The sequence below is a fragment of the Mobula birostris genome, chromosome 6, assembly GCF_030028105.1.
Source record: "Mobula birostris isolate sMobBir1 chromosome 6, sMobBir1.hap1, whole genome shotgun sequence".
Taxonomy (NCBI): Eukaryota; Metazoa; Chordata; class Chondrichthyes; order Myliobatiformes; family Myliobatidae; genus Mobula; species Mobula birostris.
The window spans coordinates 90,985,403-91,011,329 of record NC_092375.1 but is presented as its reverse complement, the minus strand read 5'-3'; the positions used below and the strand labels follow the sequence as shown (position 1 = coordinate 91,011,329).

The window sequence follows — 25,927 nt, the reverse complement described above, 5'->3', positions numbered from 1 at the left end:
ATGGCTGAGACGGATGGTCGGCTGAATGGCCGCGGTTTTGCGGCTCCCAGGGCGGCCGGGCTCCTCACCCTCGTCCTGTGTGCCAGCGCCCTGCAGCTTGCCCTCACCATCGGTTTCATCTGTTACATCCAAAGCCAGTGGCTGCAGGTAGGAGCGCGGCGGGGAGGGAGTGGGGAATGGGGAAACCGGGGTTGTTTTGTGGCCATTGCACGGTAACTCGATTTATGGGTTTGGGGCTTTGTGTTAAACCCGAGAGCACGAACGGCGTAGCTGGGTAGGGCCACTGCCACATGGAGCCAGATACACGGGTGGTTGTGGTGTTTGCACTTTTCCAAATACATGGGGGTTGTGGTGTTCGCTATCTCTAATGGGTAGATTGGTGTAGGAACCTGTTAACGAAGAGTTGAAAAGCTGCAGTACAGTGTGCTAACCGGTTTCTGCTCTACGTTTATTGGTTGTAGAGGTGGTTTGTGTGAAAGATTGCTGCTGTCTGCCGTTCAGATTGGGAAACTTCTTCCTTGCAATATAATTCAGACAGGGAGGCATTCACTCCAGGTGAATGCTAAATCATACCTGCCGGAATGAGACCGTCTCTGCATTCCTGTACTTTTACGCTTCTCAAGCTCCAACAAGCTTCCCCTCAGATGTATCTGTGAAATCCCTGTTACACTGGGCTGTGTCGGAACAGTGCAGAAGTCCACAGACGGAGGAATCAAAGTGGGAATGAGATGTGGGATTAACGAGAGAGGTTCAGGGTTAGTCCTGTGAATGGAACAAGGTATACTATATACTGTAAAGTGGTCATCCAGACTGTTTGTTTCCTCAGTGCAGAGATGAACGTCAAGCTATCCCGATAGCGAACTTTTACAGACATAAGTTGATTTTGTCCTTAAATTTGGAAAACGCACTTGATCTGATAACCATGCCTCCCCGGTTTTGTAATGAATAGCATCAAATGCACATAAGATCACAAGAACTAAAAATGCAGGGAGAGATGAAACGAATTCTGCTGTTGGCTGAATCAATGTACATACAAGGAGCTTTTGGATTTGGTCAAATGATGGGAGCTTGTCCAAATGTACAGGTGCTATAAAACGGGTATTGATAATGGAAACAGCCTGTACAGTAAATTAGAAATGCAAGCGAATTGGAGTTTCATCTGGAAGGGTTGATTTGAGTTTCTGGATAGTTAGAGAACGAAAGTTCAATTTCAATGCAAGTTTATTATCAAAGTACATAGAAACATAGAAAATAGGTGCAGGAGTAGGCCATTCACCATATACTGCCCAGAGATTCATTTTCCTGCAGGTGTTCAGAGTAGAACACAGAAATACAATAGCATCAATGAAAAACTGCACGCAAAGACTGATAAACAACCAATGTGCAGAAGAAGACAAACTGCAAATAAAAAGAATAATATAAATAAATAATGCAGAAAATATGATTTGTAGTGTCAATGAAAGTGGGTGTTGGGTTGTGGAATTAGTTCAATGTTGGGGTGAGTGAAGTTATCTATGTGGTTCAGGAGCCTGATGGTTGAAGGGTAATAATTGTTCCTGAACCTGGTAGTGTGTGACCTAAAACTCTTGTACCTATTTCCTGATGGCAGTAGTGAGAAGAGAGTCTGGCCTGGAGGGTGGAGGTGTTTGATGGATGCTGCTTTCTTGTGGCAATGCTCCTTGGAAATGTGAAGGTGAAGGGGAACAGCGACTGCACAGGGTTGAGGGTGGGAAGAGCAGACTAAGGAATCACGGAGATGATGGTCGTTTCAGAATCCTGAAAAGGGAGTGGAGGTGGCTGGTGATGGAATAGCAGGAGGATACTTCGTTGAATGTGAATGGAAAATAAGGACTTGGAGGACTCTGTTGGAAGTTAGGGTGAGAGCAGAAGAATGGGAAATGGAGGAAATGTGTTTGAGAGATCGGTCAGCAGTGCCGAAGGGGAAGCCAGGGTTATAGTAGAAGGAAGATATCACAGAAACATTTGTGTGGGAGGTCCCATCAAGCGGACAGATGCAATGGAGACCGAGCAGCTGGTCAGACAGAATCATTGACAGGAAGCAGGTTGGGAGAGGTGTGGTTGAGAAAGCTGAAACAGATCATAGGAACACCATCCTACTCAGCAGGTTTGATGACAATGTCGGGATTGGTCCATGGTGAACATATTAATAGGTTAATTCCCCACTGTAAATTGCCCCTAGATATGTGGCAGCACCTGAGGGAAGTTGATGGGAACGTGGAGAGATTAGTGTAAATGGATAGTTGATAGTGTGTATGTGGTGGATGGAGGGCCTGTTTCTGTACTGTATTTTTTGACTACTTTGAGAGTGATTTAATACTGTTACAGAGAGGTCAAGGGCATCGAAATGCAATTGAATATAGACATTATGCATGAATCTCAGGATACAATGAGAACATACCAGATATGTCTATGAAGGTTCTCGGTCATCCAGGTCATTGTATATCAAGCAGTAGTAAATCAAGGCAACTGAACACTGTTGTCTAGAAGATGTTTCATCACTCATCTGAGAGCCTTCTTCAGTTCTGTTCCATGATGGGCAGTCAACAAACATCAAGTCCCTGTGTTTTTCAAACCTACAAACACTCAGACAGAAATTTGTCCACCCCAAGGATCCTATACCCAAACATAAACAGAATATTGTATATGCCACCTGATGCAATGGGAACTGCACAGATCTGTATATCGTCGAGACAAAACAACCACTTCTCAAACGGATGGCCTAACAGAGGAGGGCCAACACCTCGGGTTGCTCAGCTGTATATCTACACCTAAAGGACAAGGAACACTCCTTTGATAACTGTGTGCACATTTTGGACAGGGAGGACAGGTGGTTTGAAAGAGGGGTTAAAGAAACCATCTTTGTCAAACTCGAAACTCATCCCTGAACAGAGGGGCTGGATACTTACAATGCAGTCCTAGTATCTCTATCCCGGCATCTCCACGACAGTTCACACCTCCGTTCATACAAAGATAAGACTAATGGCCCTCCCATTACCTCAGTGACTCTTAATGACCCTCATGTGATTGCTATACCTTTAAACAACTCACAGAGTTTGTAAACTGGAAAACTACCCACCATGGATCGGAACTGAAGAAGCCTCTTGGATGACTGGCAAAACATCTTCTAGACAACACAGCAAGTGCAGTGGCCTTGAATTACTACTGCTTGATAAACATAGCTGATAGCTTGAACATGCTGGAGGGTGGAATTTCAGCTAAAATAACATAGAATAAATCACTTGCCAAAGAAGGTGATTACGGTTAGGGAAAATATGGTCAACACCTTATCAAAAGCAAGGGGTGAACTAAAAGCCATTGAGGAGTGACGATAAAAGAGGCAGATGAAAATCTTATCCCCTCCACCACCAGAGAAATCTCAATGAACTGAAGAGCCATTGAAAAGCCCCAAAAATTTGGAACTCTGAAATTAGAAACTGAGTTAACAAGTGTTCTTGGCCCAGAAACATTGACTCTGTTTCTCTTTCCATGGATACTACTTGACCTGATGAGATTTTCTGGGACTCTATTTTGATGCCAGGCTTCTAGTGTCTGCAGTTTTCTAATTTTCAGTTGTCTATCCTGAACTACAGCTCAGTGGGGAAATGCTGTAGCCAATTGATGCCTAGAGAATGCTGACGTGCTGCATGAGACAAATGGTCAGGTAATGGATAGTGAAGCTTTGGCAGGTTAAATGTGGAAAGGGTATTGTGTTGACAATACTTTCCTCATCAGGACTTTGTGGTACACAGACTTCTCAGGTAAACGGTCTATTAATACTTAATGAATATAAAATGAGACCAGAAACTTGTGAAGTAAACACAGTTCCTTCTAATCTTACACTCAGCACGAAAGCTGCCTTTGCTAAAGACAGTCAGTGACTGCAGTGATAAATTTAAAGGTATGCAGACATCAAGAAAAAATGTACCCTAATGAATTTGATCATCAGTTCCCCTCGATAGAATAGGAATCCTGTCCAAACTCAGACAAAGAGTGGACATAACAAAGTAGCATGATAGCAGATGTAAATAGTCCGTGGTTTGGTAGCGACTGCCCCCAAGCAGCAGTAGTTGCTTCTCTTGTGCCTTGATGGTCACTTCACTGAGTTGCTAACACTGAATGTCCAGTCATTGACCACACTGGGTCCCTGACCAAAGCTCTAACATATATTGGATTGATTTTTGGCTCTGCAGCACAGAACCTCCAATGACAACCGTGCTGAATTTTAGCTGGAGCTGAGGCTTCATCCCCACTATTATCTGCATTGAATCCATAGAAGTGATTCAAAATCTCCACTCAGTTGCAGTTACTGAACTTAATTACTTGTTCTGACTGCAGTACAATGAAGCGATCCTGGTGGCACTTTGTGTGTATGATGAACAAGAATTTAATGATGCATCCTTGCAAGACACAGTGGAGTTACTTTAACCGAATCCATTTGGAACTGGGTGGAATTTTGTGAAAAACTGATCGTGATTGACAATTTTCTGTCTGTTGAAGAGTAACAACCTGGTCAATAAGGAACAGTGATCATTTTATATGAAATTTTGGAAGTAGTTTAGTTCACTCTGAGATAAGGGGCTGAAAGCTAAATAGTGGGAATACTAAGATATGAGGTACGAATTGGTTATAAAAAGTGGGAACTGCATTAAAAGATGTGAGACTAAATGGAAAGTAGCTAATATTTAAAGAATTATACATGATTTGTAGCACAAGAACTGGAGATAATATTATATAAAATGTTAGAAGAACTTAGTAGGCCAGGCAGCATCTATGGAGAGGAATAAAAGTCGATTTTTCAGGCCAAGACCCTTCAGCAGGCTCTTCCCCCTCTGCAGATACACTAGAGATATTGAGTGCTCCCAACTATTTCTATTTTATCACAGCAAATATACGTCTAAAGCACAACAGCAAAATAGGTTAACAAGAGTAGTTAAGACCAGTGTTAGCTCAAAGATAAATGTTGCAAAAAAGAGCAAAAAGACCAAGGATTGGCAACATTTAAGATTTCAGCAGAGGAGATGGAGAAAGAGAAAATGAATGGAATTACACAAGGTCTCGGTGAGAGCATACCTGGAATACTCAGTGCAATTTTGTTCTCAGGCAGGAACTTGTCTTTCCTTTAGAGGGAGGACAGTGAAGGTTCATCAGACCAATTCCTCGAATGGCAACACTGTCAAGCAAGAGATCAGGTTGACTAAGCTTGTATCTACTACAGTTTAACAAAGTGAGAGGGAATTAATACTTTAATATTCACCAGTGAGAGCAATCTTGATGAATATGAGGACAATGTAGAGCAGGCTAATATACTGGAAAATGTCAAAGTTGAGAAAGGGGATGTGCTGGAACTTTTGAAAAACATTAGATTAGATAAGTCACTGGTGCCAGGCAGGATGTTCCCCAGGTTACTACAGAACTGAGGGAAGAGATTGCTGCACCTTTGGCAATGATCTTTGTGACCTCACCGGCCACAAGAGTAGCTCCAGTAGATTGGAGGGTGGCAAATTTTATTCATTTATTTAATAAAGGTGATATGAATAATCCTGGGGATTACAGACTAGTGAATTTTATATCAGTGGTAGGAACATTATTGGAGAGGAACCATAGAGACAGATGTATGTGTATTTGGAGAAGCATGGTCTGATTAGGGATTGTCGGCGTGGCTTTTTAAGAGGCAGGTTGTGCTTCACAAGCCTAATTGGCTTTTTCAAGTGTTACATACCTCATGGGTATCTTGTGACTGTCTTATGACCATGATGTAATTGAGTATCTGATGAGCATGATGTAATGGAGGTCACATGATGTAATTTTCCCACCGATGTGAGGTCATGTGATGACATGTTCTCACCAGGTATATAAAGGGAGACCCCTGGTGTGACGCAGTTACTTTTTCCAGTTGAGTCTTAAGTTTAGTTCGTTATTCAATTTGTCAGATACTCCATTATGCTGCGTATTCGTCTTACGACGCAGTTTCATTTTAACGTGGAGTTCTACTTTCTATTGTAAGTAGTATTGGAGAGTGAAGACCTTACCAAAGTACAGGACTTTGCCGAGTCGAGTAAAGCTGATATCGTTCGGCGGTTTTAGAGAGGAGCGACCTTTATTGAATCTTCGTTCAAGAAATGGATTAGATTATGAGGACACGCAGTCCTCTTTTATTGTCATTTAGTAATGCATGCATTAAGAAATGATACAATATTCCTCCGGTGTGATATCACAGAAACACAGGACAGACCAAGACTGAAAAACTGACAAAAACCACATAATTATAACATATAGTTACAACAATGCAAGCAATACCATAACTTGATGAAGAACAGGCCATGGGCACAGTAAAAAAAAGGTTTAAAGTCTCTCGAAAGTCCCACATCTCATGCAGACAGGAGAAGGAAGAAAAATCTCCCTGCCATGCCCGACCACAGTCCGACTCTGAGTCGTCCGAAAACTTCGAGCCTCTGACCAGCCCTCCGACACTGAGCACCGAGCACCATCTCTGCTGAACGCTTCGACCCCAGGCCCGGCCGCCAGCAGCAGGCAAAGCCGAGGATTTTGGGGCCTTCCCTTCGGAGATTCTCGATTGCACAGTAGCAGCGGCAGCGAACCGGGCATTTCAGAGGTTTCTCCAGATGTTCCTCCGTGCTCCTCACGGCTGTCTCCATCAAATCAGAATTGTGCACAGTACCCTATTTAACAAATACGATATCATTTCACCGGAGAGCTGTCTCGCGCTGCCATCTTCTCCTCCTGCCGGGTGACCTGCATTTTGAGATATCCTCTGCTAAAGCAGGAAGGATTGTGCAGTGTCGATTCTCCATAGGAAAAGGTCAGTTCCTTTAAACTGTTTTATTTCTGTCGTCGTGAATCCTGTGGACAAGGCAGGGTCCAGCTGGGATTAGCAGTAACGTCATGTCTTCGAGGAATTCTTTACTTCAGGAAAGTCTCTCCTAATTGACTGTATAAATCTCTTGGACTTTCGAATTTACCATTCTAAGAGCTGTGTTCGAATTTACCACTTTAAGAACTGTTTTCGCATTTACCCTTTTAAGAACTGTTCCAGAGTTGCTGTATAGCGGTTAACTTCCGGTTAAGTTAGTCGTTTAAATACATTTTGCTATTTTTTGAGCAGAGTTTAATAAATGTATGTTTTGTTTTCATAAAACCTGACTCAATTGATATTCATTGTTGCTGGTCACATGACACAAGGAAGTGACCAACAAATTGAAGCTTGAGTGATTAATGTAGTGAATATGGATTGCAGTAAGGAATCGACAATGTTCCCCATTTGGAAAATCAGGAGGCTTGGCATCCAGGGAAAATTGGCTACATGGATTCAGGCTGGCTTTTCCATAGAACACAGGGTGGTTGTAGATGGATTGTGTTCTGCATGGAGATCAGTGACCAGTGGTGTTCCACAGGGTTCTTTTCTGGGACCCCTGCTCTTAGTGACCTTCCTTTTAAAATGACTTGGATGAGGAAGTGGAAGGATGCATTTACAGATGATATGAACGTTGGTGGAGTTGTGGATAGTTGTAGAAAGTTGTCATAGGTTACAATGGGACATTGATAGGATGCAGAACTGGATTGAGAAGTGGCAGATGAAGTTCAATCTGGAAAAGTGTGAAGTGATTCAATTTGGAAGATCAAACTTGAATGGTGGTTGTGAGGGTAGAGGCAGATACATTAGGGACATTTAAGAGACTCTCGGATAAGCACATGGATAAAATTAAAAAAATGGAGGGTTATGTGGGAGAAAAGTGTTAGATTGATCTTGGAACACACATCAAAGTTGCTGGTGAACGCAGCAGGCCAGGCAGCATCTCTAGGAAGAGGTACAGTCAACGTTTTGGGCCGAGACCCTTCGTCAGGACTAACTGAAGGAAGAGTTAGTAAGAGATTTGAAAGTGGGAGGGGGAGGGGGAGATCCTGTCTTCTCCTATCATTCTGGATCTCCCCCTCCCCCTCCCACTTTCAAATCTCTTACTCACTCTTCCTTCAGTTGGTCCTGAAGAAGGGTCTCGGCCCGAAACGTCGACTGTACCTCTTCCTAGAGATGCTGCCTGGCCTGCTGCGTTCACCAGCAACTTTGATGTGTTTTGCTTGAATTTCCAGCATCTGCAGAATTCCTCGTGTTTGCGAGATTGATCTTGGAATAGGTTAAAAGGTCAGCACAACATCATGGGCCAAAGGGTGAGATGCTGGTTGATTCTTCCCTAGACTGGGAATTCTAGAACAATGATAAAAATTTTTGTCATGGAATAAGAATTTTGGGATGGTGAATCAGTAGAATTGTCTATCATGGCCATGGTAGCTGATTGGTCAATATTTTAAGGAAGTGTATGAGGAGACTGGGATATATGGTACTGATATAGAGGATCAAATATGATGCATCAAGTAGACTTGAAAATCTGTATAGAATGTAGAACAGTACAGTGGAGTAACAGGCCTTGTGGCCCATATGTAGTGCTAAGCTGATTAAATTACAGATGCCTAATTAAATGGATCCTGGACTTCTTGACTGAAAGGTCACAGTCAGTCCGTGTTGGCAGAAATATCTATCTCCGTCACGTTGAGCACTGGTGCTCTCCAACTGCTGTTCATGCTGCTGATGTATGACTGTACTGCTAGATCCATTTCAAACCCAGTCTGCTTTGTTGATGACGCTTGTGGTTGGCCTCGACGTGGACAAGGCCAAGGAGATGATTGTGGACTTTAGGAAGGCACAGGCTGGCCATTCTTCCCTGCATATACACGGCTCGTCCGTGGAGAGAGTTCGGAGCGCCAGGTTTCTGGGAGTGCACATAATGGATGATCTCACCTGGTCCCTCAACACCACCTCTTTGGTCAACAAAGCACAGCAGCGTCTCCACTTCCTGAAGAGACTGAGACGAGTAAAGTGAGGCTTTCCACCCCCCACCACCATTCTGACCAACTTTTACAGAAGTACCATTGAGACTGCCCTGACCAGCTTCATCACCATCTGGTACAGGAATTGCAAGGCATTTGACCACAAGTCCCTACAAAGGATTGCAAGGACTGCTGAGGATCATCTTCCATCCATCAGAGATATTTATCAGGAGTGCTGCATGTGCAGAGCCCTTAACGTTGTCAGTGATCCCTCTCATCCATTTAACAATCCTTTGACTCCCTACCATCAGGCAGGAGGTACTATAGCATTAGGACGAGAATTGTTAGGATGGGAAACGGCTTCTTCCCCAAGGCCGTAAAACTACTGAAGTCTCTGCCACCACCTGGGTCGCATCACACATGAAGCGCCAGTAGTGTTATACTGGTTACTTTTTAACTTGCATCATAAATGCACCTTATTATTCATTAGTGGTAATATTACTTTATGTGTGTCAGTTGTGTACCTTGGTCTTGAGAAACGTTGTTTTGTTTGATGGTATTCGTGTGTATGGTTGAATAACAAGAAACCTGAAACTAATAACTTTCGCCTGCACATGGTCCATGTCACCATTTCTACACATTTGTCTATCTAAGAGCCTCTTTAAACCTCTGTGTAGTACCTGGCTCCATTACACACCCTGGCAACACATTTCTGGCACACTCCACTCAGTTTGTTAATATGTATTGCAGCTCAAATCTCCTTTGAATTTCCCCCTCTCAACTTGTACAGATCACATCTAGTATTAGACATTTCAACGCAGGAAAAAGGCACTGGCTCTCTATGCTTTGCGTGATTTTCTGTATATGAGCTTCTGTCCGGTTTCCCTTCAGTCTCTGCCGCTCCAGAGTTCGTCGAATCTGTCGTTGTAACACCCGCCTTCTAATCTGGGCAGCATCCTGGTAAGCCTCCTCTTCACCCTCTCCAAAGCATCCACACCCTTTTGATTAATGGAGCGACTAGAATTGAATGCCATGCACCAGATGTAGCATAACTAGAGTTTTACAGAGTTGCAACATAATCTTCTGTCTTTTGACCTTGATGCCTCAACAACTAAAGGCAAGCAACTCTATACATGCATGTGGTCACTTTCAGGAAGCTATAGACTAAAACCCCAGATCCCCTCTGTACAGCAATGCTTTTATGGTCCTGTCATAGTTTCTCTTTACATTTCACATCCCAAAGTGTAGCACTTCACGCTTGTATAAATTAACTTCTATCAGACATTTCTGTGTCCATTTTACAATTGGTCTATATCCTGCTGGATTCTTTCATAATCTTCTGCACTATCCACAACACCAGCAATCTTTGCTTCATCTGCAAACTTGCCCACCCATTCATGTTTTCATCCAGTCATTTCATATATATGTCTTAAATACATGGAACACCTCATTATGGATATCCAGCCAGAATGAAACCCATTGGCCTCTACCCACTGTGTTCTATGGGCAAGTCAGTTCTAAATCTAAATGGCCAAGTTACTATGGATCCCACGCATCTTAATCTTCTCAATGTGCTTTTCATGAGGAAACATGTCAAAAATCCATATAGACAATATCCTCTGTTCCACCTTTGTCAATCACCTACTCAAAACGCAACCAAGTTAGTCAGTCATGAAGTGCTCGGCACAAAGCCGGTGTTGACGGGTAATTGGCTTATTATTGTCACATGCATCAAGCTACATTGAAAAAATTGTACATCATCCATACAGATGATTTCATTACAACAGGGCATTGAGTTTGTACCAGGTGAAACAATAACAGAATGCAGAATAAAGTGTTACAAGGAAAGTAGAGTGCAGGCAGAGAATAAGGTACAAGGCCATAATGAGGTAGATTGTGAGGTCGAGTCCATCATTAGGGGTTTGTTGGTAGCTTTAGAACAGGGGTAGAAACTGCCCTCGAGCCTGGTTTACTTGCTTTCTAGCTTTTATATCTTCTTCATTGGTTGGGGAGGGGAGAAGAGAAAATGTTCATGATGACTTTGGTCTTTGATTATGTTGTCTGCTTCACTGAGGCAGAGGGAAGTACAGTCAGAATCCGTGGAAGGGAGGCTGTGTTCTGTGATCTGCTGAGCTGTGTCCCTAGCTCTCTGCGGTTTCTAGTAGTCACGGACAGAGCAGTTGCCGTACCGAACTGTATGCTCTCTAAGTCCCATCTTCCAAGCATTGAATGGCCCAGGTAGGGAAGGAGCATTCAGACTGGCATGGAGAAATGCAAGTCCAGGCTGGGAGAAGACTGAAGGCCCCTGTATGTTGCAGAAGGAGTGGATCTCCTCACAAACTACCCATTCACCCAGCCATCGGGCGCCTGCTGTCTCATTTGTTAGCAGGGTCTGTGATTGTGCCACGTTGGCCTCAGCCACTTCCGAAGTCACAGCACCAGGGTGAAAGTACGCATCCTTGATTCTGAGGGAGGCCGCCTTTTGTAAGACGGCATTGATCAGAATTAGAATCAGGTTTGATATCACCAGCCTGTGTTGGGAAATATGATCAATAGAACAAAAAAAAAGTGTTCCCGGGCTCAATGTCCATTTAGAATTCAGATGGCAGAGAGGAAGAAGCTGTTCCTGAATTGTTGAGTGTGTGCCTTCAGGCTCCTGTACCTCCTTCCTTATGGTAGCAGTGAGAAGAGGGCATGTCGTGATTGATAGGGGTCTTCAATGATGGATGTCACCTTTTTAAGGCATTGCTCCTTGGAGATGTCCTGGATACTATGGAGGCTAGTGCCCATGATGGAGCTGACTGAGTTTACAACTCTGGGATCCTCCTCCTGTTATAGTTAGACTTCCTTTCCAGTGATACTCTGGAGTCATATAAAACTACCACAAAGACCACGGGCCTCTGAAGGTTGTCATTCAGTCTTGAGAAACTTATCTACATGCATTATTAATATATTGGACCGACAGACATGTGGTGACTAGTTTCTCTGTTACCTTATTGCAAACCAAACAGGTGATCAGTAGTCCCCAGAGAAAATTCTCGGATTTTAAAATCCACTGGGTGTCGCTTCCTCCACCACGCCCCGGTTTAACCTCTCCCACAAAAGTTGATACCTGATGCAGAGTAGTGTTTTGTCAGTACTGCACTGGAGCTTTGTGCCTTGTATAAGGGACATCTGGATACCAGCCAAATCCAGACAAATGGGGCTAGCATTTGAGCCAAAGGGCCTGTTTCTATGCTGGTTTTTTTGTATTAGTGTTTATTGCCTACATCTTGGGGGCAGGACTTGAACACAACTCGGGCAGTGAGCGTTGCCAGTTGGTGGGTTCTAGCATTTACGAAGTAAAAGGCAAATAAGAATCTTTCAACCACTAATTATTGTTGAATGATGTGATACTTGTTGTGGTGTTTTCCAGCTGTAACATGCCTCTCTCCTCTGCAGAAGAATGTCGGTGGAATCTCTGAAGAGTTCTTTCAGTGCCTGAGACTGATTTCAGATTTTAATAGTGGTACACCAAATGCGTCGGAAGCAGAAATGCAGGTCGTCTCCAAGTCCTGCTTACAACAACTACAAGGACTGAAGCAACTCGTCAAGCAGGTGAGGAGTTTGCACGGCTCCCAGAGGCGATCTACAGTAGTTGAGATTTGATTTGACAGTCGTACTGCTCACTGAATGTACCACTGAGCTCATTGCTGCTCCTGTAGGAGTGGAGTTAAATTGACTGCCGGTGCGAATTCATCCTGTTACCGGACGGTATAAGCAATAGGTCAGAATCTAGCATTGTGAGGCAGAAGGTCATGGGTTCAAATCCAATTTCATGGAAAACATGCAAAACATAATACTTTCATAAAACATTAAGACATAGGAGCAGAATTAGGCCATTCAGCACATCATGTCTACTCCACTATTCCTTCATGGCTTATTAATTGTCCCCCTACGCCCCATTCTCCTGCCTTCTCCCCACAACCTTTGACACCCTTATTAATCAGGTAGCTATCAACCTTGGCTTTAAATGTACCCAAAGACTTGGCCTCAACAACATGCATGGCAATGAGTTCCACAGATTAAACACCCTTGGGCTAAAAAAAATTCCTCCTCATTCTGTTCTATAGGGATGTGTCTCTGGTCCTAGACTCCCCCACAATGGGAAGCATCGTCTCGCGTCCCCTCTATGTAGGCCTTTCAGTATTCAATATGTTTCAATGAGATCCCCCTTTATTCTGCTAAACTCCAGCAAGTACAGGCTCAGAGACATCAAATGCTCCTCTTATGTAAACCCTTTCATTCCTGGGATTATTCTCATGAATATCCTCTGGAAGCTCTCCAACACCACCACTTTCTTAGATAAGGGACCCAAAACTGCTTTCAATACTCCAAATACGGCCTGACCGATGCCTCATAGAGCCTCAGTGTTACATTCTTGCTTTTATGTTCTAGTCCTATCAAAGCAAAATATTCGCTTTCCTTACTTCTGACTCAACCTGCATGTTAACCTTTAGAAGAATCCTGCACAAAGACTCTCAAGCCCCTTTGTATCTCTGGTTTCTGAATTTGTTCCTCATTTAGAAAATAGTCTACACCTTTATTCTTTCCAGCAAAATGCATGACCATGCATCTTGCTGCATTATATTCCCGTGGTCACTTCTTTGCCCATTCTCCTAATCTGTCCAAGTCCTTCTACAGCCTCTCTGCTTCCTGCACACTGCCTTTCCGAGACTTTCAGTGCACTTATTGACTGGGTGCTGTGTTGTGGCGATTGAACCAAAAATAGCCAGCTCTAATTGAGTAAGAACATAGTTCTTCACATGTTCTACTCAATATTTAACCTCCAATTGACATGTCAAAGCAGATGATCATATTGATGTTTGTAGGAGACTGGCTGCTGTGTTACCCATGCCATGACAGCAGCTGTCACTTCAGGTGTTAGAAGATTTGGGAATTCTGATGTTTGGGAAAGCCACGGTAAATAGTCAGACAACATGGAAGCAAGTCCTCTGGCCAACTGAGTCTGCACTGAGCATCTACACTAACCTAAGTTTATTCTCTACATATCACCCTGCGACAGAATACACTATTTATAGCAACTGTTTAATTTGCCAACCCACATATCCTTGGAACGTGGGAGGAAACTGGAGTACCCAGAGAAAACCCACAAGGTAACAGAGAACTGTGCAAAGTCTACACACAGACAGCATCTAAGGTCAGTATCAAGCCCGGGGTCACTGGAGTTGCAAAGTAGCAGCTGTGCCAGCTCTTAGTAAACAGGAGGTTACAGGAGGGACTGTTGCTGTAGAGGAATGGTGGCTTCTGTTGGATGATGGAGCTCAGTCAAGGTATCTTGATGCATCAAATCCCAGGGAACCCGAAGCAATTTGGATTGTCCCCTGTAACAGCATAGTCATTCCAGCACAACTGGCACCAGCAGCCCCAGTGGAAAAACTATTGCACCTTTTGGCCTCTTGAGAAGAACGTTCTCTGAGTTGGTTCCTGCTAACTGCTGCTTTGGCTATTGGGTCTGCCCTTGCCTGTGGTGAATTGTCAATGGCAACTGCTCCCTGAACATTGCTCTGACTTGAGAGCAGGTCTGTACCCTCATTAACTTTTGACAGATATTGAAGCTATACTCTTAAACTAAGTTAACCGTCAAATGTTCATGATAATCACGTAAAAGCTATTAAAGCTTCATTGTACTCCTGAAGAAAAACTTGAGAATTAAAAACTGAACAGGAGAAAATATCTGCAATTTAATAACTCTATTAACTAAATTCCAAGAGTGTACATAACCTGAAAAAACTCCCCTCCCTCATAGCCACTTTTTTCCAGTGAAATGATTGTAGGTTCTGAGTCTGTACGTGGCCCGATCTGTAGGCTCCGTGCCAAGATTTCTGGCAGATTCAGATTCAGATTTGTGTACCACATGTACATCAATGTCTGGTGAAATGAGTGTGTGTGTTGACAGCAAACATATCCAAGGGTGTACTGGATGCAACCTGCAAGCATTACCACATACTTCAGCATCAATATAGCATTCCCACTATGCTCAGAAGAACAACACAGAACACAAAGAAACAGAACATACCAAGTGGCAAAGCAACCACAGTAATACACGGCCTCTTCCTTCCTCTCACCCACTTGCACAAACGCACAACCCTCTAAGCCCAGAACCGGCCTCCTTTGGCCTCCATCCTCCAGTGGACCCGTGCTCTCACCGACACTGGGCCTTCGATTTCCTCAGTTTCACAGACTCGACTTCTGGACCTTCATTCAACCTTCAGATTTCGATCTAAAGTATTGACCCAGGATTCACAGCAAAAGCACTTAATATCTGTTTTTATGCCACTTCAACTCTGCTATTTCTTTACTTAATTCTTTGATGACCCTCCCAGTTATTACACTTCTTAATCAAGCACTAGCTAATTTCTCTGACTAGTCATAGCTTGGTCCAATTCACTTGTGATTTATTATTAACTGGGATGCTATTCTTTTTCAAATATTTATTTATCAAATTGCTAGTGTTTATCTACAGTCATAGATTTTGATAAATCTTTTCAATCTAATTTAACTGCCCCTGAGACCACTCTAGATTTCTGTGTACTTTAAAGACCACTTTCAGACTTGATTAAATCATCGTTAAAGTCAATATAAAATATATTATAATCAATCTTTCCCAGAGACTATTAGACAATTATTTACTAGTCCTGTTTCCTTGCACAATACTTGATCTAAAGAGATTCCAGGTAGATCCTTAAGAATATTGATCAAGGAAATTTGAATCCACTTCACAGATTTTAAATGTGAGGGCATTGGTTGGGTAGGATGATATAACAGGCCAGCTATGTAACTAGAATAGTCAGCCTGTATAATGGGTTTGATTTCCAATAGTAGGGTATTTAAATGGTGAGGCGTGTATTGGATGTGCTGTTTAAAAAGAACAATATATTAACAGTAGGCTCTGCGTTGACAGGGTTTAGAATCATTGGCACTGGGGCAGCAGAGTAGCCTAGTGGTTAGCATAACGCTTTGCAGTACAGGCGACCCGGGATTGAGCTGCCTGTAAGGAGCTTGTATGTTTTCCTCATGAACCCGTGGGTTTCTCTGGGTGCTCTGGTTTCCTCCCACAGTGCAAAGATGTACCGGTTGGTAGATTAATTGATCATTGTAAACTGTCCAGTGTTTAGGATAAATTGGGGGATTGCTGGGAGTCGTGGCTTGAAGGGATGGAGGGCCTACTCTGCACTGTATAAATAAAAAATAATAAATTTTAAAAAAATGGGTGAACCTCCCATTGCTACTGGGTGCAGTCTGTCTGGATACAGTTTAGTGTCAGTGCTCAGTGTTAAGTAAGCTATGATTTCAAGCTGAACCTGAGATATTCACATACAATTACACCAGGGTCCTGTAGAGTGAGGAATGCAAATAATTTTAAGAACGGTTTCTTTAGTATTCATGGGGTAGCATTTGTAACTGAGCTTTAACCTTTGTTTATGCTTGACAAGCATACCCACCGACTTACACTGCAAAGAATAATTGCTTTTCTACAAGCACCTAGTCCCAGCCAGACCCTACAGCACCAACAGTGAGTGTCCTTTGGTGTGGACTAATTATTACAACCTGCTGGATACCAGTCACGGGACCTCCGATTATTATTGCAATGTTACTGTGTTATTATTCCTAGATTAGAAAAACACATCCAAGATTTAGGTGTTTAAATGATGTGACAAATACCATTTTCTCTGCTCCTTCCTCCAGACCCCATTCTTGAACCCAATCAGTGTGAAATGAGTATGCTATTCTGAACTTTGGCTTTGACTTAACTGCTGCCTGGGCTCCGGTGGCTGGGTGAGAGAGGGTGACAATAATGTGGACTCTGATTATGGTCTGGGTTGCACTTGTGATTGAACGGCTGTAAGGAGGCCGGAGGTGTTTTCAGAAGCCCATCCAGCATGGGCAAGATGCCTTGGTGCTGTCTTCAGTGCAGTGTCTTGCCTGTGCTCTTGCCCACTGCTAGAAATAACCCGGGGGTGGGTTGAACTGATTCCTTCAGGCTTCATTACTAGATTTGTCATTTGAACCTCTTCAGCTTCCTCACACTCCATACCGGACACAATGCGATGATCTTCTCATACCACCCCCAGCTTCCCTGCCTGTGAAGCAGTGAAGGCAGACACAATTTGGAAATCTGCAAATTTGCGCTGCTTCATATCGTGGGTCTCTATTGATTACTAGTGATTGTTTGACTTGGGTCAGCTGTTTGTAAAATGATTTTTGTTGCATTTAATCAATCCCAGTGGGGTTATGGGGTTATGAAGAGGGTGGTATGGATGCACTTCAGGGGAAGCTGGACAAACGGAAGGAGGTCAAGAGGGCATAGGTTTGTGAGAAGTGGGAAATTTAAAGGGAATCTTGGGGTTAATTTAATTACAGAGAGCGGTTGATATCTGGAAAGTGCTGTCAGAGTAGGTGAAGAAAACAAATGATCATTTAAGAGGTATTTAGATACTTACATAGGCAAGATAGAGATTGGATGCAATCATAAGTGGGCAAATAGGATCAGTGTAGATGGCAGAAAGATTGTCATGGACATGGTGAGCCAGAGAGCTTGGATCTAGGCTGTACCATTCTGACTCTACTGAGAAGAAGGGTGTTTTCTTCACTTGGGATTGTGAACCTGTGGAATTCTCTACTACAGAGAGCTGTAGGGGGCCAGGGTAGCGTCTGAATGTATTAAAGGAGATGGATGGGTTTCTAGACTCAGAATGCATCAAGGAAAATGAGAAGAGGGTGGGAATATGATATGAATGCAGAGGTTTTCATCCAAATACTCGGTCCATTGATGTCCCATTGCAGAATCACAGTACAGTAGATTCTGTTTAATTGGGCCATTGGTTAATTGAGGCAGCACTTTATTTGGGATGACTCTTTAAAAAAAACTAATAGAAAAAATAGCAGGAATTCTCTCCATTTATTTGGGACACCATTCCATTTAATTAGGACAGAAGACTGTCACTGAACATTTTCAAACTAGCGTCAGTCCTGTGCACTTGTGTGGCCATTTGACTCTATAGCTTGCTTAGAGCAAACAGTTTTTAAATAGTAGCAACACACACAAAATGCTGGTGAACGCAGCAGGCCAGGCAGCATCTATAGGAAGAGGTATAGTCAACGTTTCAGGCTGAGGCACTTTGTCAGGACTAACTGAAAGAAGAGGTGGTAAGAGATTTGAGAGGGGGAGATCCAAAATGATAGGAGAAGACGAGGGGGAGTGATGGAGCTAAGAGCTGGAAAATTGATTGGCAAGAAGATACAAGTTTGGAAAAGGGAGAGGATAATGGGACGGGAGGCCTAGGGAGAAAGAAAAGGGAAGGGGAGCATCAGAGGAAGATATAGTGAGAGGGACAGAGGGAGAAAAAAGAGAGAGAAAGAAAGGTGGAAAAAATAAGATATAATATAGTAAATAAGGGATGGGGTAAGAAGGGGAGGAGGGGCATTAACGGAAGTTAGAAGTTAACTGAACTTTATTGATAACTCTGCTTGTGCAGTATGTGAACTCCTCTTGTGTGGGAGTGACTGACTGAGTCACATAGGAACCTACCGACTACCACTGTATTGCTGGTGTGTAAGTTGCATTGCTAGCTTGATGATGCTATTGACACTGATCTTCACTAACCTGCTTAGCCCTCTACCCAGTTGCTTCCCCTTGACTGACTGTGGGTGGTTTATAGCAGTTGCTTTTTTTCCACTGCTTCAAGCTGCAGGTGTTCACTCTACAACCAACACCCACAGGGAGTTACTGTCAGACTCCGTCAGGACACTGTCTTTCAGCTGATCTCCCCGTGTCCCCAGAGGGGCCTAATTTGACCAAATTGTACTCCAGTCCAAGGCAGGTGAGCTCTCCAAGAATGTGATATCCTGTGAGGGTTGCAAATAGGCAGTGTGGTAATCACCTGTTTCCGCTCTTTGTTTAGGTGGTACACCCTATTCCAGACAGAACAGGACACAGAGGTACATTTCTTGATGCTTGTACTGTGTTTGGATTCGGGAGAGAATGGGGTTGTTCATTCAGCTCTGTGCAATTGCTAAAGCTCCAGGTCTGTGTTCAGATACAGAAAGGGACTACAAGAGTTCACATATCCACCATACAAGGGATGAGTGAGGATTGTGATGGAATGATCTCCGTGTCCCTGGCTGAGGGCAGCTCCAAGAGGCTTGACACCATCCAGGAGGAAGCAGCCCACCAACCCTTCTAGATGTTCATTGCCTCCTCCACCAGCGCACAGTGACAGTAGTCTGGAGCAGCTACCAAAGGCACTGCAGGTTACTCTGACAGCACCTCCCAAACCCTTGCTCTTTACCACCAAGAGGACAATGGCAGCAGGTGCAGGTGACACCACCAGCTGCAGCTTCCCCCGCCCCCAGTTGGAGATATAATCAATACTTACTTTTCCACCGTCATTGAAGCAAACGACAGTGTGAGAGCACCTTCACCAGAAGCACTGGTTTGGTTTGGGAGTCTGCACACCACATGGTCCTGCTCGCCATTGTTCAACCCACTGCCTGGCTCGTGCTCAATCACGTCTTTGTGTACTCTATTGCAAAATCACTCTTTACTCATCCTTTCCCCACTGTGCGGTTACTGTCAGGGGGCCATGAGTGAGCAACACACACAAAATGCTGGAGGAACTCAGCAAGTTAGGTAGTACCTGGTGAAGGGTCTCTGCTCAAAACGTTGACTGTTATTTCTCTCCGCAGAAGTTGTCTATGGAGGAAAATAAAGTAATCCCATTTACAAGCTCTTGTTGGTAGCCTTTCTATCAGCTGGCAATTCAAATACTCATCCAGACACTTCTGAAGTATTGTGGGAGCCCCTCTCCCCACCACCATCTCAGAGACAATGCTCCAATTCTAACCTTCCTCTCAGTGATAAAGTTCTTCTGCAATTTCTACCAAAGCTCTTGCCTTAAACCAATGCTGTTTTTTTAGCTATATTTGCTGTGAGGAAAAGGAGGTTCTTTCCATCTGTCCTGTCTTTGCCCCTCATTATTTTGCTTAGTTTTTAACAAGTCACCCCCCCCACCAACATACACAAAGGAAAACAAGCCCAGCTTACTCAGTCCCTCCCCTGCTTGTAACTCTGTGGCCCTCTGTTTGTACTCGCTGTGTAGAACTACAATGTCACTGAAACACAATTATCACATGTACCACAAGAACTGGATCTTCCTTCCCCCTGCCACTCTAGATATCCGTCCAACTTAGGTGGGGGTGCACAGCCGTCTGGATTCCTGTTCTTTGTTACTGAGAGAAATCCTGCCTCACTGTACCACCCCACACCACCACACCCTTCTCTGCTTTCCTCCACCCCAACCATGATTCAATGGCTTCTTCGTCCACTGTGTCACGGTCAGTTCACCAACTCTTACAGAAAGGACCTCAAACCCATGGGCAATTGCAAAGGCCGACGAGGCAGCATCCCATGCTTCCTCGGGCAGATGCAGAAGAGCCCACAGCACGACTGGTGCGAGCACAGGGAAATCCCTCAGCATCCAGGTCAACAATAACAGTTGATGACAATTAAACAGTTGACTGGCCACTGAAAAAGGCTGTGCTCCTTGTAGGATATGGCTGTGCACAGGTCAGCTCGTCTCTTTTACTAACAGCAGTGAGTGCATTTATCACTGTGATTGGCTGTGAATAATTCATCGTGATCTTTCTTTCTATCCGCTATCCCTCATGGCTGGCATCAGGGATCATCCCCATTCCTGCCTTTTATAGGGCATGTCTTCCCCCCCCCCCTTTGCTTGATAATCCTTTGGCCCATTATTTCATTGCCCCACTTACCTGCTAACTTCTCTCTCACTTGCCCATCAATGAGCCCTGATTTCCCCAGCTGCCCACCCACACTGAGGGTAATTAGCACGGTGCAAGTGGTGTGGGAGGAAACTGAAGCACCTGAAGAAATGCCTTGCAGTCACAGGGAGAGCCTGCAAACTCCACCCGGGCAGCATCGGACAGAGCTGAGTGTGAGTTGCTGGAGTAGCGCCTGTATTAACCGTGCCACTGTGTTGCCCTTGCTCTTCCTTATGGAATGAGCAAATATGGCCTCATTGTTAGCGTAGCATTTTGGAATTAGTTTCTCATCAGCAACGCATTTGCTTTTCAGGGGAATTATCAAGTCGCAAAAAGGGTTCACAGCGAATGGTACCATATGCTCATCTCACCATAAAGAAACCTACAAAAACGTCCTCAGGTACGTGTCATCCGGTGAATGCACTGGGTCAATATCCTAATCGGAATTCCTATCCTTTTACAGGCACCAAGGGAATTTTATTTTCACACAGGAAAAGAAAACTTCAGTGTTTTTGAGTAAACTCTCGGCTTGCTAAAGTGTTTTCTTCCACAGGTTCGGTCTAGTGCAAGGACGAGGCTTTCAAACATAAAAACGGATTGTTGGAAAATCTCAGCAGGTCAGGCAGCATATGTAGAGGAGGAAACAGGGTTAGCATCTCAGATCAGAGACCCTTTATCAGAACTGCGTTACCTGCTGTAGTTTGATACGTCACAGGAGGCTCCTTTGCATTTCCTCCCACCCACAAATCAGTCAGACCAGTTTTGATCCTGTCACCAGTATTTTGGATTATGCACATTAAAAGGAAACAAAATTCCTAGCATTTTATCTCCTCTGGGGAATTGCAGACAGGAGACTGCAGGAAGTTGATCCTTAACTCTCGGAGCCTCCAGTGGAATTACAGTTGCCTGTGTGATTAAGGTAGAATATGCACTCCTTCCCCTATGCTTTCCCGAGCTCCTGTTCTTATCAATGGAAATCTGGACCTTCTAAACAGGGAAAAAATCTCTCTTTCTTCAATGCAATCTTCCCAAAATCTTTGTAAGCTACAAAACAAAAAGCAGAGATCTGAGCACATCCAGCGCAAGTATTCTTTCTGGAATCTTCTGAGGTGGCTTTGAAAAAAGAAATCATTTGGAGGAAAACAAGGCTTTGCTCCCAGAATTTAATTTTAAGTATTCATTCTTTTTGAAAAAAGATTTGGGCATCATGGGGAAGGGCAGCATTTATTGCCTATCCCTAAAGGTGGTGGTGGGGGTGAGGTGCTTTCTGGGGGCAGTTCCAGGGTTTAGACCCAGCAGTCGATGCTAGAGAAATGAAGGAGCACAGGCCTGGAAGAAGGCTGTAAAGATTGGATCTTTTGCTTTGAAGGACTTCCAAACTCTGCAGGACTTTGATTTTTTTTTTTAAATTTAGAAGAATTAACATATTTGCCCCAATATTGTTGGTAAGTGGCCCTGAATAGTTTTATAACATAGAATATAGAACATTAGCGTACAATGCCGACCCTTCTGCCCACAATGTTGTGCTGAACTGTTAATCTCTCCCAAGATCAATCTAACCCTTCTCTCCTACACAAACCTTTCATTTTTCTATCATGCATGTGCCCAAGTTTTTTAAAAAATGCATCTGCCTTTACCACCAATCCGGCAATGTGTTCCACACACCCACTGCTCTATGTATTTAAAAAAACTTTGCCTCTAATCATCTGAAAATGATTTCCCCCTTGTATTAGCCACTTCTGCCCTGTGGAAAAAGTCTCTGCCTATCTATTCAATCTATCCTTCTTGTACATCTTTATCAAGTCACATTTCATCCTCCTACACTCCAAACAGGAAAGCTCTAGATCAATTTAGAATTCAAGAATCAACTTTATTCACCATACAAGTTTGCACCTGTTAGGAACTTGCTGTGTTGTGTGCGTCAGGGCATGACATACACCAGAAAACACAACTTTCAACAGTTATAAAGAATTATAAAATTAGTGGTTAAAGTACCTCTTCTCTCTAGTCCAATCAACATCCTGGTAAATCTCTGAGACATTATTTAGAGCTGGAAACCTGGATTAAAATATTTTTTCGGTGAATCTATTTCTATTCAAGAAAGTTGCTATTCAGAAATGTGAGTCAATTTTCAAATATTTCATTGTTTCTTAACCTCAGAATGCCTCAAAGCACTTAATAGCCAATGAAGTATTTCTGAAGGATTGGCTTTTGTAATGTTGGAAACTACGAATGCATAGCAAGCTCCCACAAGAAGCAACTCGACAATGCCTTGTTGTTCACGGACTGTTTTTACATTTGGAAGTGCTACCCTGCTGTACCTGCAGTGCCCCTGTTTAATGCTATCTGCATTTGAAGCTCCAGTTTCAGTGTGGTGGAACATCGACCTTCAGTTTGGTGCTCAGGACTCTGAGGTGAGAGTTTAACTCACAACTGATTGTCCAGAGGCAAGTATGCTTGAATTTCACAGCCAACACCTCAGTAAGCGTGACTTTGAGCTTCCAGTTGGGTGTGTCATTTCACTTGGCCACCTTGTCTGCACTCTGACCTCTCTGTTCCGTCAAATCCTTCATAAGCTCGAGAAACAGCACCCACCTTCTGACTGGGCATGTTACAGCCTTCAGGATTCAGAGTTCTCCCAAAATGTAACTGCGCGTCGCAGCAATGCAGATCGCAATAACTGTGATTGGTCCGCTTGGTAGCATCGCATTTCCTCCTACGCTGCAATAGCTTCCCATTAGGTGACTGAAGGGCAGGGAAGGAACTCTGGCTGCAATGCTTTCCATAAAGCTTTACAGACCTCTGAAATTATGGAGGACACATTTCGCTTTTACGAAAAAAGATACTCGCTTTAAACTTGTTTACCCCAACAAGGACTACCATGACCATGAAGCCTTGCACAGGCAGGTGTGTGCGCATGCATGACGTGCGAATACGTGACGTGCACATGAGTGTACGTGCCCGAATTGCAGAGCAATGCAGACACACCATCGCACATGTATAAATGCTCACAATGGCGTAGCCCCACTTGCGTAGGCTAGCGTAAGCTGGTACGCACAAGTATAAATCAGCCGTGTCGGTGCATTCTACATCTGGCCAGACCTGAAGAAAGGTAGCATGTAATGTTAACCCCTTTTTTTTTCCTCATACCATAGATGTTGCTGATCTTCTGCGTATTCCCAGTAAGTTCTTTCGTTACGGGTTTCCTGCAGCTGGTGTTTAGTGTTGTAGGGTTCCAGCTTTGTTTTGTTTTTCTCTCCTCCATCCTCGTTCATCTCCCACGGCTTCAACTCCTCAGAAACCTGGCTCACAAACAATGGTGCTCAGCCGAACCGGAATCGGCTTTAATATCACCGGCTTATGTCATGAAATTTGTTGTCTTTGTGACAATACGTGATAAATATAGAAGAACTAAATAAATAGGTTTACAGTAAGTATATATGTATATTAAATAGTTAAATTAGAAATAATAGTGTTAGAAAGGAAATTATTTTAAAACAGTGAGGTGGAGTTGATGGGTTCTGGTTTCTTCCAACATCCCAACGTAGTGTTAGTGGGTGAGCTAGTGCAATCGATTGCTGCACTGTAGATGAATCAGTGAGGAGTGGAAGGTTGGGTGAGAGGGAGGCTGGATCTGATGGGCTGAATGGCTTCTTTCCACATCACAAGAAACCTATTAATGTACCCTGAGAAATTGATCACTGTGTGCAAATGTGTTCCAAAACTAACATCCTTAAATTAAAAAACAATCCACTTTTTAATTTCTGATACTGAATAAGTATGAACTCAACATAAAGGGCTTTCTCAATAACATTCACTAAATTTTTATTTCATTTGATCGCATCACCTTGCCTTTTATTTTAAAGTCTCCCATGATGATGCAGGTTACAGCCACAATGTCATAAAGTTGTACAGCACAGAAAGTGCCCAGTTGGCCTGCCACAAAGCTTTTTCCCTCTATATACCAATCCTACTGGGCCATGTTAGTTTAGGTCTGTATTCTTCTCTGCCTCTGTACATGCCTGTCTGAATGCCTCTTAAACAGTGATTGTATCTGATTCCTCTGTTAGCATGTTCCAGCCATCAATTAGTCTACACTTAAAATAAAATTCACCCCTCTGATTCTCTTTGGAACTCCTTCCGCTCACCTAGAAGATGCCCTCTTGTTTTTGTTAAACCAGCTGTGGTGGGCCAGAGGGGGAGGGAGGGGTAAAGGTGTGGATTCCCTGTCTCCTGTAATTTTATATATTTGATTCAGATTTCCTCTCCTTGGGTAAGTACAACCTACCTAATCCCGCCTGAAGTCCTCCAGTACAGGCGACGAAATAGTGAATGTCCTGTCCAGCACAACATCCTTCCTATAGTGTGGTGGCCAGAACTGTGCACATTACTCCAAATGTGGCCTAACTGGTATTACGTGAAGTTGCAACATGCTATCCCATCTCTCACATTTTATACCTTGACCTATGAAGGCAATCATGCCATGTGCCTTCTCCCTATTGCCCCAAGCCCCGATAGAGTAATCTGGCAAAGCAGGAGGGAAGAGTGGATGGGAGTATTATCCTCTGTTAAATGAAACCCTTCATTTTCCACTCAGGTGTCGCGACCAGTTTTCCTGGATTAAAAGGCAAACTCATAACATCCTGGGAAGAGAAGGTGGGAGTTGCACACCTGAGAGAGATGGGCTACAGCCACGGGTCCCTGCGTATCAACCACCATGGCTTGTACTATATTTACGCACAGGTTTTGTTTCGGTATCATGCCGACCATCCCTTAAGTACCAGGGAGTACCAGCTGATTCAGTACGTGTACAGGAAGATAGCCAAGTACCCAAAGCCAACTCTCATCCTGCGAGGAGCGAGCACCTGGTGCTCGGGTAACCATAACCTCTATTCAGTTTATCAAGGTGGCGTGTTCAACCTGCAGACTGATGATGAGATCTTTGTGACTGTCTCAAACGTTTCATTAGTCGATATCGACGAGGCATCCAGCTACTTGGGAGCATTCAAACTCGAATAACGTGATATTTTTGGCACCTTCAGGCTTTAATCTTCAAATACTGTAGAGTCAGCACTGTAATGTTGATATTGTCAGCACCTTCTGAACTGAAAAGTTCCTCGCTTGAATGTAGAAATTAAACAGTGGCTTTTGTATCCTTTAAGAGTATCTATGTCATCATGGCATAGTGGTTAGCACGATGCTATTACAGCCGGGTGGGCGG

At 43.6% G+C, this 25,927-nt stretch overlaps 1 protein-coding gene across 1 annotated transcript; it reads left to right on the top strand.

The window, feature by feature from the left end:
* Positions 1 to 25,725, top strand: tnfsf11 (TNF superfamily member 11). Its single transcript, XM_072262345.1, has 5 exons — positions 1 to 147; positions 12,304 to 12,459; positions 18,828 to 18,864; positions 21,020 to 21,106; positions 25,304 to 25,725. Exons 1-5 carry the CDS (start codon positions 1 to 3, stop codon positions 25,723 to 25,725), a joined length of 849 nt encoding a protein of 282 aa, XP_072118446.1.
* The last annotated feature ends 202 nt before the right edge of the window (positions 25,726 to 25,927 follow it).